General features: G+C 40.2%; 1 protein-coding gene across 1 annotated transcript in view; it reads right to left on the bottom strand.

Annotated features, from left to right (window-relative positions):
- The window catches only part of LOC140730591 (uncharacterized), a 244,979-nt gene that overhangs the window by 95,073 nt on the left and 126,961 nt on the right, over positions 1-22,945 (bottom strand). Inside the window, exon 7 of the mRNA XM_073051258.1 lies at positions 10,856-11,102. Coding sequence (XP_072907359.1) covers positions 10,856-11,102 — 247 coding nt within the window. The remainder of the gene's footprint in view (positions 1-10,855; positions 11,103-22,945) is intronic.

Here is a 22,945-nt window from a genome sequence, read left to right on the forward strand (position 1 = left end):
GGGCCATGAGAAGGCCTTGATGGACAGGATTAAGGAAAACCCCAAGGCATTCTAAAAGTACAGTATGTGAAGAGCAAGAGGATAAGATGTGAGAGAATAGGCCCAATCAAGTGTAACAGTGGAAAAGTGTGTTTGGAAACAGAGGAGATAGCAGAGGTACTTAATGAGTACATTGCTTCAGTACTCACTACAGAAAACGACCTTGGTGATTGTAGGGATAACTTACAGTGGACTGAAAAGCTTGAGCATGTAGATATTAAGAAAGAGGATGGGCTGGAGCTTTGGAAAGCATCAAGTTGGATAAGTCACCAGGACCGGATGAGATGTACCACAGGCTACTGTGGGAAGTGAGGGAGGAAATTGATGAGCTTTGAGGGAAGAGATTGATGATCTTTGCATCATCAATGGGGATGGGGGAGGTTCTGGAGGATTGGAGGGTTGTAGATGTTGTTCCATTATTCAAGGAAGGGAGTAAAGATAGCCCAGGAAATTATAGACCAGTGTCTTACTCCAATGGTTGGTAAGTTGATGGAGAGGCAGGATTTATGATCATTTGGAGAGGCACAATATGATTAAGAATAGTCAGCATGGCTTTGTAAAAGGCAGATCGTGCCTTATGATCCTGATTGAATTTTTTGAGGATGTGACTAAACACATTGATGAAGGTAGAGCCGTGGGTGTAGTGTATATGGATTTCAGCAAGGCATTTGACAAGGTTCCCCATGCAAGGCTTATTAAGAAAGTAAAGAGGCATGGGATCCAAGGTACATAACTTTGTGGATCCAGAACTGGCTTGCCCACAGAAGGCAAAGAATGGTTGTAGATGGGTCATATTCTGCATGGAAACCGGTGACCAGTGGTGTGCCTCAGGGATCTGTTCTGGGACCCCTACTCTTTGTGATCTTTATAAATGACCTGGATGAGGAAATGGAGGGATGCATTAGTAAATTTGCTGATGACACAAAGGTTGGAGATGCTGTGGATAGTGGGGAGGGCTGTCAGAGGTTACAGCGGGACATTGATTGGATGCAAAACTGGGCTGAGAAGTGGCAGATGGAGCTCAATCCAGATAAGTGTGAGGTGGTTCAATTTGGTAGGTCAAATATAATGACAGAATATAGTACTAACGGTAAGATTCTTGGCAGTGTGAAAGATCAGAGGGATCTTGGGGTCTGAGTCCATAGGACACGCAAAGCTGCTGCGCAGGTTGACTCTGAGCCAAGAGGTAATGTTACAGCTATATAGAACTCTAGTCAGACTCCCCTCAGAGTACTGTGCTCAGTTCTGGTCACCACACTACAGGAAGGATGTGGAAACCATAGAAAGGTGCACAGGAGATTTACAAGGATGTTGCCTGGACTGGAGAGCATGCCTTATGAGAATAGGTTGAGTGAACTCGGCCTTTTTTCCTTGGAGAGACAGAGGATAAGAGGTGACCTGATAGAGGTGTATAAGATGATGAGAGACGTTGATCGTGTGGATAGTCAGAGGCTTTTTCCCAGGGCTGAAATGGCTGACACGAGAGGGCACATTTTTTAGGTGCTTGAAAGTAGGTACAGAGGAGATGTAAGGGGTAAGATTTTTTACGCAGAAAGTGGTGAGTGTGTGGAATGGGCTGCCGGCGGCAGTGGTGGAAGTGAATACGATAGGGTCTTTTAAGAGACTCCTGGACAGGTAGATGGAGCTCAGAAAAATAGACGGCTATGGGTAACCCCAGGTATTTTCTAAGATGTTCAGCACAGCTTTGTGGGCCAAAGGGCCTGTATTGTGCTGTAGGTTTTTTATGTTTCTATGTTTTTAAGTGACTGCTCTGATTAACAGATGGCCGAATTAACTGCAATCCACTGAATATGAAAGCGAGGACAGGGCCCTGGACAAATATCACAACAGAAAGACTGTAGCTTTGATCGTGCAGCAATTCCTTAGTCCTGCAGTGATGGATCTGTGTAAACATTTAACGAGGGAGTTTGGAGTGGAACAGGCAACCATCTATCATTGCTATTTTACATAATTCTGAACATCATTGTAACTTTGTGTAGCATGGACTTCATCTGACTTCTGACATTACACATCAAAAATATTAATACTGATTGTATTGTGAAACAACAGTATGCAGTGTTTTTTAGTAACGTAATACAATAATTATTTCTGAGTTGCATTAATTTCTTGAACCATTAGAGTACCACGAGATCGTTAGGTCATGCTTCCACAGAATTAGTCTTTTCATCTGAAACTTTTCTCATCTGCTGAGAGCATGTGATTTTACTATAAATGAGCAATGGGTCATCAAAGGTTTTAAAAATAGAAGTGTTGATCTTGTTTCTGCTTTGTATTATATCAGCAGATGGTAAACACCTAAAAAAGAGATCAAGATGAGATCAGTGTGGTTCTTTAAGTGTCTTTGTTGGAGTGGATCATGTCACTCCGTGAGAACAACCTAGGTTTGGATACCTCTGGAGATCAGATGCTGACACTCCACTCTTAGGCTTATCACTGATTCCAGGAGTGATTGAAGGTAGACATGACCTTTGAAGTCAGACGTAATTAATCACAAGCTCTTTCACTACACACTAGCCATGGTGGGTGCATCTAGCACAGCCTCATTCGTTTGAATAGTGCAGTCAACATGGATGCAGTATTTTATATAATATTCATAGTTTTAATGAATTCATTTGATATAAATTTGTTTTAAATAAATGCACTGTATTTTTTTCTGAAATTTAAAATGATTTAAATCTACTGCAACTGATTATAAGATGTTTGGAAACAATTGAAAAGGCTGGATGGTCCATGAGACAGGATGTCAAGTTGGCTTAGTCATCACTCACAGATCAACATGCATAGACTCACATTGTAGGCCATGCCAAGTATGAACTGGCTCAATGTCTTATTCTAAGGATATCATGCGAAAGGAAATCAGCTTAGAAATGAATTGGACAGAAGATAATTAAAGTGCTTCAATTAAAGAATAAGACTCTGCAATGCTGGTATTGACAACAGAGAAGCGAGATGCTAAGGATCTTTATTCCACAGAGGACCATACAACTATGAAGCATACTGTAAAATAGATATCCAAGTTTAGAAAAATATTTGAAAGTCTTACCATAAGATTGAAGAGTTTCAGTAATTATCTGAGACCACGTTTCTTTGGACTCTTTAAGTCACAAATCAAGAAGCACAAGAATATAAAAGATGAACACCAATGCTCAGGGTACAGAACTCTTGGTTGAAGAAATGACATTTGACCTTTGACAAGAACAGTCAGATATATTAGAGAATCAATAGTATAACAAGAATAGAGATCTAAAAGAACTAAGTATTGGCAAAAAAAATGTGAGGGAACATGGTAAGATTCAAAGCTGACAAATATTGGGGACACAATGAGTTTAAAATGGATGTTCTGGTTAACATGCAGAATTACACAGATTCTGGAATTGCTTCTGTGGATTAAAAGATGACAACTGTGACCCAGTCCCCAACTATTTAAAAAGGGAAGAGAGTAAGAGGAAGAAATTTAACTCACTAGAATTGTGAATCTGGAAGAGCAGTTAAGAGGACTTCAAGGGGATGCAGGTGAACTGAGTGAATGACTAAGTACATGACAGATGGAATAAAGTGTAAAAAAATGAAGATGTTTACACAAAAGTCCACACAACAGAAAAGAGGAATATTTTGTAAATAGTGGGAGTGTGGATAGTGCTGATGTTCAAAGAGTTTTAGATGAGGCTGTACACAAGTTGTTGAAAGTCAATATGCAGGTACAGCAAGGGATTAAGTGGGTACATGGTATGTCAGCCTTTCTATGGGAAGATTTGAATGAAGGAGTAACAAACTCTTATTGCAAAGATTGTACCTGGATTACTGTGCACAGTTTTGATCTCCTCACCTCAGAAAGCTTCTACTTGCCATAATGGAAACACAGCTAAGATTCACCATACTGGATCCAGGATGGAAAGTTTGCTGAATATGGGAAAGATTAGAAGAATAAGAGATCTTATCAAAACTTACAAAATTCTTACGGTATGTGACAGGCTAGATGAAAAGATCTTGTCACAGGCAGAGGAGTCGTGGACTAGTGAGCACTGTTTCAGAACTAGGCATACACCAATTGTGGCTGAAATAAGGAGAAATATCTTTAATTAGAGAGTGGTGAACTGTTGGAATTTTTTATGCTTTTATAATCCAGGGATAGACATGGCCTTGGTTTAGCATTTCATCCCTGGAGGAATACATTGAAGTGTAAGCCAGAACCATTCTGTGCTTGGGAGAATGAGAGAAGTTATCGCAAAAGAACACAAAGGAACACAAGAAAAAAGGAGCAGGAGTTGGCCACTAGATCCCCTTGCTTACCCCGCCACCAGTTTAATCATGGTTGATCTATATTGGCCTGACCTCCTCTTCTACATCATTTCCCCATAACCCTCAGTTCCTCAGTCTGTTAAATATATATCTATCTTCACATTAATTATATCTAATGATCTGGCTCCCACCACTCTCGGGGGCAGAGAATTCAGAGATGAACTAACCTCTGAGAAAGACAAAGCATTGATGAGCTTTCCTGCAACAAGTTAAGGCAGTAATAGATTCACAAATGAGTCTTGAACCCACCACATTCAAACTTAGATGCTATTCTTCTATTGGTTCCGCCATGACTTCTTGTGAGGAACAACAGATAGTTGTATGGGACTGTACTCTAACAGAATTAATTAGAGAGTGATTATTAATATAGCTCTTTGTAATTGTCTAAAATATCTAGTACATTATTTACGTATATGCAAAGGTCATATAGCTAATGTACACATTTGCTCTGGATTTCCATGAAAAAAGGCTAAAAACTCCAAGCAAGCATAACTTAATATTTATACACTGTACTTCCTTTAACATAGTAGAATATTCCAGTGAGACTATCCAAAAATATTCATTATTTCCCATCAACTCTCCCAGATTCTACCACACCTACATGAGTGGATGCAACTTACAGTGGTCAATTAACCTACCAACCTGCGTATCTTTGGGCTGTAGGAAATAAATGGAGCTTCAAAGGAAACTAACTTGGTCACACGGGGGATGTTTTACTGCCATGCAAACAGCATCAGAGCTCTGCACTGAACCCAGGTTATTGGAGGTATGAGGTAGCAGCTCTTCTAATTGCAAAACCGTGCTGCCCACACAAGTTACCAGACAAAATGGTACACTAAGCCACTACAGAAATACGTTAAACATAGACAGTATGCTTAACAGTTAGATTCAAAGAACATCTTAAAGGAAGAGACATGGGTAAAAAAAGGGGAAAGGAAATTCTGTCATGGTACACTCATGAAGGACTGGACCGAGGTATGGAGGAATGGCAGGATCCCCAGGATGAGACAGAAACAAGAGGTTAGATATCAGAATACCAACAGAGCCTCAGAGGAGTGACTGAGCAACACCATGAGACATTTTATTCTCTCCGACACAATGACCACCCCGTCACCCACCCTCCACTCCCCTCATCACACTGGTTGGCTGTCACATTGGCCACTAGACTCCACTGAGGTCCCAGCCAAATGGATAGCTGAGTGACTCTGGATGCAATTTATAAACCTAAGCATCTGAAGGATTAGGGGCCAAGGGGCAAGCAGCAGACCTTGGAGGAACCAATGCTCACAACGACTGATAACCAGGGATACAGGCCAGCGGAGATCACTCAGCTATCTGATTGTTGTAGACTAGCAACACTCAACTGCATACTGATGATGTCACCTCGTTCGGTGACAAAATGTTTGCAACCTAACCTCCAGGCTCGGCAAACAACCCTACAAACATCATGCAGTGTAGCTGAGGGAAAATAAATGAAAACTCAACCAGAAGTCAACCATAATATTTTTAAGGAAAAAATAGGCTCCTTTAACACTGCTACATGCTCTACAAGAAGACCCCATTTTTCCAAGATTATTACAGAAAATAGCGGCAATTGAAGAATACTGTTCTATAAACCAGCTGTTGAACCTTGTCCCAACCTATGTCCTCAGTCAAGCATCTACCACAAAATGTGTGGAATTCACAATATTTTTTATCAATAAAGTTACTTCCATGAGGGAGAGTATAGCTACAGATAATGGTAATCTCTATGGCCAACCTCTTAAAAAGATGGCAACCATGTCAAAATTTACAAGTATTTCAGATTCAGAAATCCATGAGAGTAACAAAGAGTAAACTGTCTATTTGTTGTCTCGACCCTGTTCCTACCACACTTATAAGTACTCTTTTCATTGTGTTTTTAATTCTATTAGGAAGATTATTAACATATCCCTTGAAACAGAAATTTTTCCAGATGCCTTTAAAACTGTGGTTGTCAAACTCCTACTTAAAAAGCCAAACCTTGATAGTGAGGTACCAACTAACTACAGGCCTAAATCAAATCTTCCCTTCGTGGGCAAGATTGTTGAGAAAGTCATTTTCAACCAATTCAACAACTTTTTGAATGAGAACAATATTCCAGAAAAGGTTCATTCAGGTTTTAGAGCAAACCACAGCACAGTGATGTCCTTTGCCAAAATTGTGAGTGGCCTTAGGCTGAGGGATGATAGCAAGAGAGTATCAGTTCTAATTCTTCTAGATGTAAGCATTGCCTTCGACAAAACTAATCAGACATTCTCCCAGATCACCTTGAGAACTAGGCTGACCTCTCTGGTAGTGCCCTTTATATCTTAGAGAGAATTTTTTTTAGTCTAGCTTGGAGACCAATTTTCTAAGAGACACAATGTACCTTTTGCTGTTAGTCAGGAAAGCTATCTTGGTCCCCTACTCTACTCTTTATACATGTTCCCCTTAGAAAACACCATTAGAAAACATAAACTTGATATCCACAGTTATGCAATTGATGCACAATTGCATTTCTTGTTTGAGCCTGATAATGATAGCACCATATCTTCTCTGACTTCTGGTATGGCTGTAATAGACAAAGAGATGAGTAATTACTAACTGAAACTAAGTGAAGATAAAACTGAAATACTTCTGGTTGGTCCCAATGCCAAAAAGAGTTAATCTTGGGAAAATCAGAAATAACTAGCCTGAGTGTTTCCCTTCATTCAGATTTGAATTTTAAATCCTATAGAAAGAAAGTGGCCAAAGCAGCATTTCTACACTCAAGAAATATTGCAAAGGTACATTCATTTCTGTTATGTCATGGTACTGAAAAACTAATTCATGCCTTTATATCGAATACACTAGATTACTGCAATGCACTTTTTACTGGCCTTCTAAAGCAATTTATTGACAAACTTCAACTCATTCAGATTGCCACTGCTAAATTTTTAACCAAAATCAGGATGACGGAGCACATCACTGCTGTGATAACTCCTCTGCATTGGCTTCCTGTATCTTTCAGAATTGCTTTTAAAGCTCTTAATGGTCTGGAACTGAAGTGCATCATAGAATCGTTTGCGTTTTATAATCCGGCTTGAGCCGTTGAGTCTTCTTCTGTTGGTTTCTTAAACTTAAACAATCGCCCTCAAAAGATAACTGGCAGGTCAGCTCTTTTGAGCTACACTATGGAACTAAATTATGGAATTTAATACCTAAAACTATAAGGGATGCAGACTCATTTGACACATTTAAATGCCAACTCAAAACCTTTTTATTTAACATTGCTTTTAACTAACTTCTTTTCTCATTTATTTCCATGTGTATTTTTATTTTATTTTTATGTTTGTACTTTTATCCCATTGTAAAGCGCTTTGAACTATATCATCTGTGTTAACAGTGCTCTATAAATAAAGGCATTATTATTATTATTTGCAATTCCAAACAGCTAACATCTTGCTAATATGGAAACTCCCTTAAATGGTTTGTCTTCATTTTAGGCAATGTCCACTCACTTTAGATTTCCCTAACAGAAATTATTCCTGAAAATACTGAAAAACTTCAAATAAATGGGCATCACAGTAACATTGCGGTTAATGCAATGTTTTTACAGCTTGAGGTGTCCGAGTTCAAAGTTCAATTCTCATGTCAAATTCATGTCCTCCCCATGAATGCATGGTATTTATTTTCTGGGTGTTCCAGTTTCCTCCTGCAGTCCAAAGACATGCCAGTTAGTAGGTTAATAGGTCATTGTAAATTCCACCATGATTAGGCTAAGGTTAATTCGCGCATCGCTGGGCAGCGCAGCTCAAAGGGCTGGAATAGTCTATTCTGTACTCTATCTCAATAAATAAATGCATAATAAAATCAGCGAGTCCTTTAAGTTGTTGTAAAAGAGAATTGCTTAGAAATTTACCTTTGTCCTGTTATAAACTGCCTTCATAGTTTCTTCAGAATTTCACTCTGCCCCCAAAGTTCATTCTATTGAAGTCAATAGAGTGAACTTCGGAGGTACGGTACAATGAGCTGATGTAACTAGCTAGTTTCACTGCCTGGAGATATAACTCTAAAAAAATTTTTTAAATGATAATGTATTCAAAATATTATTTCAGCTAGAATGCAGTTGCTAAATGATTATTATAAGACCATAAAACTTAAGAGCAGAATTAGCTATTTAGCCCATCGAATCTCTGTCATTCAGGCATGGCTGATCCCTTTTTCTCTTTCTCAGTCCTACTCCCCAGCCTTCTCCCCGTAACCTTTGATGCTGTGGCCAGTCAAGAACCTATCAATCTCTGCCTTACATATACCCAATGACCTGGACTCCACAGCTGCCTATGGTAACAAATTCCACAAATTCACCAACCTCAGGCTAAAGAAATTTCTCTACATCTCTGTTTTAAATGAAGGGGGCAGAAGTTACGGAGAATTATACGTTGGATCCGGAGGCTGGTGGGGTAGTAGGTGAGGACAAGGATTCAACATCTTCTGATCCTATGTCATATCTTTCTAATGATTTGATGCCATTCTTTACCAGCAGAGACACATCATCCCCATTTGCCTATCTTTCTATCCCTCTGATACAATGTGTAACCTTGTATATTCAGCTCCCAACTACAACCATCCTTCAGCCATGATTCAGTGATGGCCACAACATCATACCTGACAATCCGTAAAAGTCCGCCAGGATCATCCACTTTATTTCTTATACTGCGTGCACTGAGATATAACACTTTGAATACTGTATTTGCTACCCTTTTTGATTCTGCATCCCTAATGCACTGATATTCACCCTGCTGGCTGCAATTTTCTCCTGTCCTCTTCCTGCCCTTCCTGACAGTCTGATTGCATGCTCCCTTTGCTTTTTTAACCATCCATCCTATCCTGATTCCCTTCCCTCCACTTCCCTTCCCCATGTCAAATTAGTTTAAATCCTCCCCAACAGCTGTAATGAGCCTGCCTGTGAGAATATTGGTCCCTCTTGGGTTGACGTGCAACCCATCACCTTTGTACAGATTATACCTCCACCAGAAGAGATCCCAATGATCCAAGAACTTGAAGCTCTGCCCCTTGCACCAGCTTCTCATCCACACTTTTATCTGCCAAATCATCCTTTTTTTACCCTCACAGGCATGTGGCACAGATAGCAATCCAGAAATTACTACCCTAGAGGTCCTTCTTCTCAACTTCCTTCTTAGCTCTCTAAATTCTCTCTTCAGAGCCTCTTTGCATTTCCTTCCCATGTCATTGGTACCAATGTGTACCAAGACATCTGGCTGCTCCCCCTCCCTCTCCAAAATGCTGTGGATGTGATCTGAGATGTCCCTGACCCTGGAACCAACATACCATCTGGGTGTCCCGTTCACATCTACAGAATCTCCTGTCAATTCAGATTCAGATTCAGATTCAGTTTATTGTCATTTAGAAACCACAAATGCAATGCAGTTAAAAAATGAGACAACATTCGTCCAGAATGATATCACAAAAGCACACAACAAAACAGACTACACCAGAAAATCCACATAACATTTGGCAATCCCCAATCCAGAGTCCAGAGAGGTTGCTGCGTATTAATATCGCACTACCATATTAGCACGTTCCCCGGAAAGGAGCTCCAATCCCACCAGACAAAACAGGACCAAAAACTAACGCTACAAAACCACATAGTTACAACATATAGTTACAACAGTGCAAACAATAGCATATTTGATTTAAAAAAAGACTATGGGCACAGTATAAATAGTCCAAAGATGTTAAAGGACTATAAGTTCAAAAGAAACCACCACAAAGTTTCCACAAGTCCTCAGGGTCCCGATTTGACTCGCCATCCCACGCCGGCGGCAGAAGGGAATACCCCCGCTATGGACTTCCACAGCGCCGCCCGACTCAGCCTCGCAGACGCAGTACACAATGAAAGCTCCGTCGAAACCAGCCTCGCAGACACAGCACACAGTGAAAGCGCCCTGGCCACAGCGGACTCTGAGTCCGTCGAACCTCTGAGCCTCCGACCATCCCCTCCGGCACAGCTTCTCCGAGCACCATCCTCTGCCGAGCATATTGAGACGCCCCCACCAATGGCCATTGGCAACGTGACCCCGAGGACTGGGGGCCTGTTCTTCCCAGCAGAGACCCGGATCTCACAGCAGCAGCAGCAGCAACAAAGAAGGTCTTCCTGGAGATTTCCAGATGTTCCTCTGTACTCCCACGTCCATTTTCCATCTGATTATGATTTCACACGGCACCCCGCTTCACAAATAACAGATAATCAGCTCCAGAGTGGCTGCTGCAAGCTGTGTCGTGCCGCCATCTTGGAATCACCAATTCCTCTGACTATCGAGTCCCCTACCACTACCACTCTCCTCTTCTCCCTCTTTCCCTTCTGCAATGGATGCATGCTCAGTGCCATTAACCTGGTCTCTATGGCATTCTCCTGGGAGGTCATCCCCTGCAACAGTATCCAAAACTGCATATTTATTATTGAGGGGTATAGTTATTATTATCAAATGCTTACCTCACATATTTCCCTCTGGCGAGGTGTGTTTCTAATTGGTTTCTGTTTTGGTAAGGTTGTCCTGCAGTGATCATTGCTCCTTCCAGAATTCATGACAACAGACAATTCTTGGATGCTTGGCTGGTAGGTGCTATTGAGAAGCTTTCCCTGACTACTTAGGAGTCGGGGGCTCATGTTTCTTCTTCCCAAATTGACGCTGTTGACACTGTTGTTTTCTCTTGGAATTCCAAAATCCATCAAGACTTTTCTGTAATAAAATGAGAGCTATTTTAACATGTTTAATCTAAATATTAAATTAAATATTAATAATGAGTATTTAAACCCAGCGGCCTTCTACTACTGTAACCTATGCACTTCAAGGTTTGACTTGTGTGTTAAAAGATGTTCTTCTGCACACCACTGCTGTAACATATGATTATTTGAGGTACTGCCACCTTCCTGTCAGTCTGAATCAGACTGGCCATTATCCTCTGACCTCTCTCATTAACAAGGCTTTTTCACCCACAGAGATGCCATTCATTGGATATTTTTGTTTCTCACAGCTTTCCCTGTAAGCTGTAAAGACTGTTGGGTGTGAAAATCCCAAGAGATCAGTAGTTTCTGAGATACTCAAACCAGCCCGTCTAGCACTAACAATCATTCCACAGTCAAAGTCACTTCGATCACATTTCTTCCCCATTCTTTAGTTTGGTCTTAATAACAACTGAACATCTTGACGATGTCTCCATATTTTTATGCATTGAGATGCTGCCATATGATTGGTTGATTAGATATTTGCATTAATGAGCAGGTGTTTAATAAAGTGGCCACTAAGCAGACGTTAGTATATTTTTCAGTTTATAACTGTATTGATATTTAGGAAACTAAATACACATTATTACATTCTTTGCAATAATCCATTTGAGAATTATTGGTTTATCTTTGCTATATTGTAAATATGAAGGTATTGGTCTGAAATCAATAAACTATCCAACATAGTGGTCATTGACTATTATAAACAGGCTTTATTCCACTTCATGACAGTAATTTCCCTGTCACAAGTAGCTCTGCTCATTTTTTTGACTTGCAGTTGAAGAGTACTGTATTCAATTGTTTTTCATATTATAACAGAAGATTGCTTTCAAATTAAATCTTGGTCTAAAATCTTAATGCAGTGGGACCAGGTAATTATCAGTGCATCATACTCTGCCTCCAGAATTCATTAAAACACACTGACATAATCAGTTAGCGCTGTTGATTGGGAACAGGTTGGCTCCTAATGAGAAAGTAGTTTAGGCAGTTCAATGGATTGTGGAATTACAGTGCACTTGATATGAAGCCAGTGATGAAGACAGACCTAATGCAGACAGACTCATGGAACAGGGATCAGTTTATTTGTTGAAGTTCCAAATTCAAACAGCTTCTGAAACACTTCCCTCTATAAATTTGTAATTTTTGTAGGTCTTAATTACCATAAGACCACAAGATATAGGAGTGGAAGTAGGCCATTTGGCCCATCAAGTCTGCTCCGCCATTCGATCATGGGCTGATCCAATTCTTCCAGTCATCCCCACTCCACTGCCTTCTCCCCCTACCCTTTCATGCCCTGGCTAATCAAGAACCTATCTATCTTTGCCCTAGATACACCCAATGACTTGGTCTCCACAGCCGCTCGTGGCAACAAATTCCACAGATTTACCACCCTCTGACTAAAGTAATTTCTCCGCATCTCAGTTCTAAAAGGATGTCCTTCAATCCTGAAGTCATGCTCTCTTGTCTGAGACTTCCCTAACATGGGAAATAACTCTGCCATATCTAATTTGTTCAGGCCTTTTAACATTTAGAATGTTTTATGAGATCCCCCCTCATTATCCTGAACTCCAGGGAATACAGTCCAAGAGCTGACAGATGTTCCTCACACAGTAAACTTTTCATTCCTGGAATCAATCTCGTGAATCTTCTCTGAACCCTCTCCAATGTCAGTATATACCGGTACTTTCTAAAATAAGGAGCCCCAAACTGCACACAATACTCCAAGTGTGGTCTCATGAGTGCCTTATAGAGCATCAACATCACATCCCTGCTCTTATATTCTATACCTCTAGAAATGAGTGCCAACATTGCATTCGCCTTCTTCACCTTCGACTCAACCTGGAGGTTAACCTTTAGGGTATTCTGCACAAGGACTCCCAAGTTCCTTTGCACCTCTGCATTTTGAACTCTCTCCCTATCTAAATAATAGTCTGCCCATTTACTTCTTCTGTCAAAGTGCATGACCATACACTTTCCAACATTGAATTTCATTTGCTACTTCTTTGCCCATTCCCCTAAACTATCTAAGTGTCTCTGCAGGCTCTCCGTTTCCTCACTCCTCCACCTATCTTAGTATCATCAGCAAATTTAGCCACAAATCCATTAATCCCATAGTCCAAATCATTGATATACATCGTAAAAAGCAGCAGTCCCAACACCAACCCCTGTGGAAATCCACTGGTAACTGGCAGCCAGGCAGAATAGGATCCCTTTATTCTCACTCTCTGTTTACTGCCCACCCACGCTACTATCTTCCCTGGAATTCCATGGGTTCTTAGCTTGCTAAGCAGCCTCATGTGTGGCACCTTGTCAAAGACCTTCTGAAAATCCAAGTACACCACATCTACTGCATCTCCTTTGTCTACCCTGCTTGTAATTTCCTCAAAAAATTGCAGTAGGTTAGTCAGGCAGGATTTTCCTTTCAGGAAACCATGCTGGCTTTGGCACATCTTGTCATGTGCCTCCAGGTACTCCATAATCTCATCCCTAACAATCGATTCCAACAACTTCCCAACCACTGATGTCAGGCTAACAGGTCTATAGTTTCTCTTCTGCTGCCTCCCACTCTTCTTAAATAGCATAGTAACATTTGCAATTTTCCAGTCATCCAATACAATGCCAAAATCTATTGATTCTTGAAGAATCATTGCTCATGCCTCCACAATCTCTCCAGCTACTTCCTTCAGAACCCGAGGGTGCATTCCATCAGATCCACCCTTACACCATTAAACTTCCTGAGCACCTCCTCAATCGTAATTTTCACTGCAAATACTTCACTTCCCTGACACTCTTGAATGTCCGGTATACTGTATATGTCTTCAACTGTGAAGAATGATGCAAAATACACATTCAGTTCTTCTGCCACCTCTGTGTCTCTCATTACGATATCTCCAGTGTCATTTTCTATTGGTCCTATATCTACCCTCAACTCTCTTTTACCCTTTATATACTTAAAAAGCTTTTAGTATCTTCTTTGACATTAGTCACCAGCTTCCTTTCATAATTCATCTTTTCCTTCCTAATGACCTTCTTCATTTCCTTCTGCAACTTTTTAAAAGCTTCCCAAATCTCTATCTTCCCACTAGCTCTGACTTCCTTGTATGCCCTCTCTTTTGCTTTTACTTTGGCTCTGACTTCACTTGTCAGCCACAGTAGTGTTCTTGTTCCATCAAAAATTTCTTCTTATTTGGAATATATCTGCCTTGCACTTCCCTCATTTTTTGCAGAAATTCCAGCCATTGCTGCTCTGCTGTCCTTCCTGCCAGTCTTCCTATCCATTCAACTTTGGCCAGATCCCCTCTTAAGCCATTGTAATTTCCTTTATTCCATTGAAATACCGACACATTGGAATTTAGTTTCGCCTTCTCAAATTTCAAAGTGAACTTGATCATATTGTGATCACTGTTCCCAAAGTGTTCCTTAGCCTTAAGCTCTCTTATCACCTCCGGATCATTGCACAACACCCAATCCAGCACAGCCAATCCCCTAGTGGGCTCAACAACAGGCTGTTCTAAAAAGCTATGCCTTAGACATTCTACAAATTCTCTCTCTTGAGGTCCAGTACTAACCTGATTTTCCCAATCCACTTTCATGTTAAAATCCCCAACAATTATCATGACACTATCCTTCTGACATGCCTTGTCTGTCTCCTGCTGTAATTATAACTGAAATTACAAACTTGAGCTATAATTGTAATTATAACAGCTCCATTATAACTGAAATTAAATGGGAAACTGAATCACAAGTTCTTTTTATTTATTTTGAAGATTTGAACATCATTGAAGAGGCCACCATTTAGTATCCATCCCTAAATGCCCTTGAGAAGGTGGTGGCAAGCTGCCTTATTGAATTGTAATCCTTCTGGTGAAAGTACTTCCTCAGTGTTGTTGCAAAGGAAATTCCAGTACTTAGACCTAATGGCAATGGAATTAGTAATGCCATACAGCAAGGAAACAATCTGTTTAGCCGACCACATCCACGCTGACCAGTGGACACCAATTAACCCCATCTTCCTGCATTTGGCCTATAGACTTCTAGTGCTCAAGTACATAGTGCTTATAAAATGCTGCTAGCAAATATGACTCCACAAATTCTTCAGGTAGTGTGTTCCAAGTACTTCTCACTCTTTGGGTGAAAATGGGTCTTCTCAGATCCATTCTGAATCTCTGATTCCTTACCATATATTTATAACTCTGAAAAAGGAAAAGCTTGTTGTCATCTGAGATTTTACGAACATCTGTTCATTTGTCATGATGTGCATTTAATGGTGTTTGAGATGTGTTTGACTTCAGTCATGAGAGTGCAGAGAGTAGTGGACTAAGCACACGTTCTTGAAGTGAGCCCGCAAGGAGATGTTATTTCTGATCTATATTGACTGTGGTCTCCTGATTAGGAAGCTGAGGATTAGAGTTGCAGAGGTTTGACAGAGGCCCAAGCTTAGAAGTTTTCCAGTCTTTTTCATAATTGAAACATCCCATCTCCTGCAATGATCTGCTGAATTTCCTCTGCACCCTCTGAAGCATTATCACATTCTTTATCTAATATGGCAACTAGAACTGCATACAGAAATCTAGCTTTAGTCTGACCAATAAAGTTGTAGTATAAACTCCATTATTGACTTCAAAATACACCACCATTCCATATGCCTTCTAGACCATAATATTATCCACCTTCAAGGATCTTTATACTTGTACACCAAGGTTCCTCTGCTCATTGATATTCTGCAGGCCCTCCATTTGGTAGATGCTAGTCTTTTTAGTAATCCCAAAACAACACCTTACACTTTTTAAGATTAAACTCCATCTGCCATTTCATCAAGATATCATACCTTTCGCCTAAGGTACTATCAACAACTTCATTAATCTTGTATTTCCAGATGTATGATTGGAGACAATCGTGCTGCTGGTGTTATTCCTTTGTCCTTCTTGGGAAAATTACAAATATGAGAAGTGTTGCAGGAATATCTTGGATACATGGAAATTTGTGGATTGTACACCCAGTCAATAGTCGATGTTTAGAGTGTTGGAAGATGTGCCAATCAAGTAAGCTGCTTTGTTCTGCATAAGCTGTTTCAAACAGCATTTTACTTTTCTTTAAGTTAATCCTTTGTTCACCAGATGACTTGATAGCTTGCTGCTTAGAAACAATGAATTTAAATTTAAAGATCATAGGTTCAAGTGCTACTACAAAGAGTTAATCAACTCAGTATATAGCCAAGAAAATGCTAACCAGTCAAATGTGGAGCCTCACAGATGAGGTGTTAAACTAAAGCATAGTTGCCTCTCAAGTGGCCAAAAAAAATCCCATGTCGTAATTTACGAATCCCTGACATTCCTGCCGACTTCTGCTTAGGCAGTCCTGGTTGAGGATAACTGTTTCCTCCCTTCTGGATGCTGAGATGAGCGATGAAGCTGATGGGCTTTCTGAATACATTTTCTAGTGTCTCCTTGAGGACCATTAATGTTGGTGGGAGGTTATACATTAAGTCATTTTTGGAGTATGTGATTTGTTTCGTTAAGTGTGAGGCCTGTTTTCTCGTTCTCATTTCCCAAGATTTAACTTTTAACCATCAACATTTGTAGCAATTCAAAGGAAAAATATTGCAGATAGTGAAAGAACTAAATTAAAAACTACAGGAAGACCAGAAATAACCGAATTAGCTTGTCAGATTGAGTGATCTGAAATGTGCTCCTTTTTGTCACTTTCTGTTTATATTTCATTAAATTATTGATCATTAATCTTGTTTCTCTCTGCATGCAAATCAGTGGCCTGTTTACCAATTCAACATAAGGAACTATCCTTCAAAGCTACTAAATTAGTTTGTTTTTAAAACTTTTGTGATTCTAGAGGATGTAAAAGGTGATAAGAACTTTTCCTGATCTTTAAGTCTATTTTCCTTGAGTCATAATCTGGGTGAAAATAATTGCATGTGGGCTCATAAAATCAAGGTTGGCTTTTATTTTGCTCACGTAATATGTCCAGAGCTGTATTATTCATGTAAATGAAGCAGATCGAAGGAGGCATCAGCTGGCCTCCCCCATACAAAGTATAGGAGAGCTCACAACCGTCATTCAAAGGTACATTAAGCATTTTCCATCTTCAGTAAATGCATTTATCATTCTAATGAGCAATCAGGAGTAACTTTCCACAGATTATTTCTACTGTATGATAAATGGCACTGCCTACTCACCATTTTAAAATCTGACAAGAATTAAATTTCAAAAATACTCTTGTAGGATGCAGCCCATGGTTGGGTGTGTTGAGGACTGAGTAACAAAAAGGAAAATCTGGGTGTTTCCAAACCAGAAACCATGGATAAAATGGGAGAGTATTCCCTGCTGAAGTCTCAAACTGCAGCATTCAAATCAAGCTATCCTGACTTTCAGGAAATCGAATTACAACCTTTGTAAATCTATCAGGTACTAAGAGACAGTATCATTCCAAAATAGAGTCCCAGACCAGCAGTCAGTTGATGAACGACTTAAATGTTATAATGGGCTACATAATTACAATAGCACTTCCCTTCCCAGTGAGCCTAATACATTTTATGCACAGATTGTAGAGAAGGGGATTGGTATGTCACTACCCTCAAGACAACTATCCTCCATTGCACCTGAACCCATTGTCCCCATTATGGATGTAAGATCATTCTTCTGGAGGGTGAACACGCAAACTGCTTCTGGCCTCAATGATGTCCCTGGCTGTGTCCTTAGATTCTGTACAGATCAGTTGGTGGGGGTACTTGCAGACATTTTTAACCCCTCCTTTCTTCAGACTGAGGTTACCACTTGCTTTAAGAGGTCAATCATTACATGCAAGTTCTTCAAGGAGTTGGTTATGGCATACATTAAGTCCAGCCTTCCAGATAACCTCAACCTACTGAAGGTCGCCTACTGTCAAAATTGGTCTATGGCAGATGTCAGCTCTTTGGTCCTGCTCTCATCTCTGGAACACCTGGACTACAGACTCCTATTTATTGATTAAAGCTCCACATTCAATGCTATAATCCAAGCAAACTCACCTCCAAATTCCAAGACCTGGGAGTCAACTACTCCCTCTACAAATGGATCCTCAAATTTGCGACTAACTAACTGCAGTCAGTAAGGACTGGCACCAACGTCTCTCCGATGATTATTCTGAACATTACATCCTTAGGTCTGTCCTTACTCCCTATATATATTCATGATCACATGGCCAGATTCTCCTCTAACTGCAGATGATGCCACCATAGTGACCAGTATTCCAAATAACGACGAGCCGGAGCACAGGAAAGAGATAAACTTAGTAACGTGGTATTAAAACAATCCCTCAATGTCAGAATAAACAATAGAGTTGCTCACTATCTTCAGGAAGAGCTGTGTTGCATATCCTCCTCTCTACATCAACAGTGCTGAGATTGAAAAGTAAACAAATGTTCCTAGGAGTGAAGATTGCCAATAGTTGTCCTGGTCCAGCCACATAGATCCAAAGCCAAGAAACTCACTAATGCCTCTACTTCCTCAGGAGGCTCAAGAAATTTGGCATGTTCCCTTTGACCCTTACCAATTTTTATTAATACATCATAGAAAGTCTTCCATCTGAATGGATAACAGCTTGGTATGACAACTGCTCTGCCCATGACCGCTGGGAACTGCAGAGAGTTGTGAGCACAGCTCAGCATATTGCTGAAACCAACCTGCCGTCCACAGACTCTGTCTATACTTCTTGCTGCCTCAATTAATCAGCCAGCATAATCAAAGAACACACTCACCCTGGACATTCTTTTGTCTGCCATTGCCCATTGGGCAGATGATACAAAAGCCTGGAAGCAGGCTTAGGGAAAGATTCTATCCTGCTTTTATATCACCATACTAGTAGGTGACTCATACCATTGAGAGGAAGATGGGTAATCTCCAGAGAAAAGAACCTGAGAGAAACGTTAGGAGGATAATGCAAAAGATGTAGTGCTAATTGGCAATATTTTATGGTAACAAAAAATAGAAACTGCTTTTCCCAATCAAAGGATGTTGGTTCCCAAGATGGGAGGATAATCATTCCAAAGGCTTGTGGGTAGGTCAGAAATTCTCTTATAATATGCCTTTCTGAATATCCACACTGCAGTCAGGTGAGATGCTCCGAAATACTCAAAACTTCATGAACAATGCACGGAAGGTCAGAAATAGTACATTATTTAATGAAAGAAGATGGCATGACACACAAGGAGAGACATGGGACATAATCTTTTTCAAAGCTTTCCGTTCATTCAGTGACATCATGGTTAATCTGATTTTTGATGCCATTTGCCCTATTATTCTTGGGTCTCTTATAGGGATTATACTGAGAGGGTAGATGAAGATATGGAAAGAGTATTGTGTGGAGAATAAACATTAGTAGGAATGTTGCCTTTTTTTGTGCTGTAATTCATTGTATGTAAATCCATAAACAACTCGAGTGAAAAGGGTATGAATCATGCTATTGATCCCAATACTCTGAATACTTATTCAAATGAGACCAGATCAGGCTAAATGTAGGAACTGGCATTAGCAAAGCAACTGAATTACTGCCTGAATGTCTTGTACCAGTTATTACATTTTTAATTTATTTTGGGACGTCATCATATTTATCCAACCCACATGCAGCGGTGATGGCTGACCTGTGAGGGCCAATGAAGGCAGTGAATAACATAAGTGAAGCCTGAGGACCAAGGGTAGATCAGCCTATCCGAGTGTAGTAAAATGAAGCAGATCAATGGGAACCTGTTTGTGCCAAGGGGATTTGAAGCAAAATAAAGCACAACATCAGAGGTCAGCAGGAAGCTGATTGGTGAGAATCCGTTTCTATGTTTCAGCTTTCAGAGTTAGGGCTGTGGGTTGATTTAGGAAATTGGGAAAAGAGAACAGTTAAAAACTATTTGGATTTTAAATAATAAGGCTTGAAATTAAGATCATAATATCCATTTAATTAAACAAATGTGCAAATTATCCTGGTGGTAAGAAAGTGTTCACCTGTGTGGCTGTGTTTTTAATTATTATTCAGGTAACTAGAGGCATGGCAGGGCTCCTCACTCTCATACTGTGTCCCGGTGGGATGCCCAGGATGCTTTTTCTACAGAAGCGTCACTCACTGGAATAGAACAATAGGTTTTGAGCCTTCAACTGTAATTGATGTCATTGTACTCCATCTGTAAAGATTACTCCCGCTGACATTTCATGTTACAGTGGGTGATCAATCTACATTTTAAATGCCTGCATGAAAAATAAGAGGTTAGGTGATGAAGATAATCAGGTGAATACCGCAGGAGCCCTCAAGTGTCTCACACTTGCTTTAGTAGGTTTTCAGCTCTGATTTCAGGAAAAATTAATGCCTCCAAAGGAGAATAAAGGCCAACCCTAATCATTGGTAGTACTGCTGACTACATATATGACTATTGGGGCAGATTGGTACTCATGTTGCCACTGACGATGGTAATATGGTGGCACGTTCAGACGCAGCAGCCTCTCTGAGTTCAACCAAAGGTAAAATTGTTCATCCTTTTGCCTTTTTATGATCAAAAGACACTGCCGGTTATCAAGAACATGAAATGTTGCAGAATCTCATTTAAAAAATGCCTAGAAAAGCATTTTAAGATTCATAACCTAAAAGGCAATAGATTCAGCGCTGGTGGTGGGGTTAATCTAAATAGATCCAATTTGGCAAGCACTGAAATCCTGAACTCTTATTGCCTTACATTTCAAGTCACACTAGCAGATGAAAATAGGGGCCATTGCCATGGACATGCAAGGTGTTTATCGACATAGGTTAAATATCCGTGATAATCACTTTACACCTCTACCTAATCATCAAGTGTAAACAAATGAAAACAACTTGCTTCAGAATAAGGCAGTGGCCTTTAAAACCACACACCTTTCAAGGTTAAAATTATCATTTTTTTTCACACTTTATAAGCTTGCACCTGTTGCTCATTTCAGTCAATAAAAATGACTTTCTACGTTTGCGCTCAGAGTTCTAATGTTGTTATTAAAGCATGAGTTGTTGTCATGCTTGTTTGAACCAGCCTAATGGCAAACAACAAGCCGTTTCAGACCTGTACTATAGAACCTTGTAATTTGCTGGATTAGGCTCTAACTCTTTGTTCAACATGTACCAGATCCATTTTGTGGTCAGTGAACTCACAGCCCATGCTAAAGCACACCATATCTTTGGCCCCCTCAATATCTCATCAGATTTAGATATCAGCTTTGAGAAGACAATATTATTTTCCACAGATCAAATTCTTTTTTTTTCAGTAGCTGTGTTCCTCTGCATTTCTTGTACTATAGAACAAAAATACACTAGATCTTGGTTTCACATGATAATGAATCTAATTAGGGAATATCAATCTCAGTGGCAATAAATACAACCCATTAATTTCCTGCTGATGCAGTGAAGTTACATTATTTAACATCCCCATTCTTTGTCCAATTGCAGCAAATGTCCAAGATAACTTACTGTAGGTGGCAGGTGAAGTGGCATATATTCTGGGATAATTGTTCTTTAATTATGGCAAGCATGTTGAACCCAAAAAATAAAAACTGCAACCTCTGTAAGTATTCCAGTCTTAATTTGAGCATTAGAATATGGAGTGACTGAACAGGTTCCATAACTTAACCTCACTACCTTTACTCCACTGAGAACATCCCATCACCCGCAAAATGGCACCAGTGAACCACGGCGATGGTCTGTGTACGAAACTTCTAAATATGCCACTTTTGAATTACACTCACTACAATCTTCAGCATGTAATCTGCCTTTTAGCAACATACTTTTGAACCGATTAAATGAGCTACATATTTAACGATTTTCTGAAAGATTCTGTAGACAAAATTGAGGACCTAAGGGCAAGGGTGCAGTATTGCAGGGAAATAAGGGACTGTTGTGTTCTGTGTTTTACTGAGACGTGGCCTACTCAGAGTATGCTAGATACTGCAATCAGACCCGAAGGCTTCTCGATACACAGGATGAACCGAACTGCTGATTCGGAAAAGGCAAGAATTGGAGGTGGGTGCTTCATGATAAACTCTTCTCTGTGGTGCTCCAAGGTGTCAATTCTGTCAAACTTGCATTTCTCTGACCTTGAACACCTAATGATCAAATGCAGATCATCCTATTTATCAGCCCATAGTTTACATACCACCAGCAGTGGACTATAAGGTGGTGTTTGAGATACTGCATGATACCATCACCAAAAAACAAACAGTCCATCTCAAAGCATTTCATATGATACTGTGGGATTCAGTCAGGCTTGTCTGAAGAAATCCCTGACCAATTACCATCAGCATATAACCTGTAGCACCAGAGGTCCCAACACACTGTTAACTAAGGTAAGGAATGTGTACCCTTCCACATCCAGACCACTTTGAGAAATCTGAACCTTTTCCTAATTGTGTACAGGTAGTGAATGTGTCCGCACCAAGTCATTCAGAGTCTTCCCCAACCAGAAGCCCTGGATGAACCATGAGATCCATAATCTGCTGAGGGCCAGATCAAAGGCATTCAAGTCTAGCAACCAAGAAAGTTGCAGGAGATCCAGGTATGATCTCCAGAAAGCCAATTTACAGGCAAAGGGGCAACTCCGAACTAAACTTGAATCAATGAAGGCTGCTTGAAAGCTATCACCCCTTACAAAGTGAAATCAAGCAACACCGGTGACAACAGGCCATCACTTCCATGTGAGCTCAACACCTTCTGTGCCATTTTGACAGTAAAAACATGGAGTAACCACCACAAACTCCCACAGTCCCTGATGACCCTGTGATTTCAGTCTCTGATGTCTTTGTGAGA

Source organism: Hemitrygon akajei, chromosome 7 (assembly GCF_048418815.1).
Source record: "Hemitrygon akajei chromosome 7, sHemAka1.3, whole genome shotgun sequence".
Taxonomy (NCBI): domain Eukaryota; kingdom Metazoa; phylum Chordata; class Chondrichthyes; order Myliobatiformes; family Dasyatidae; genus Hemitrygon; species Hemitrygon akajei.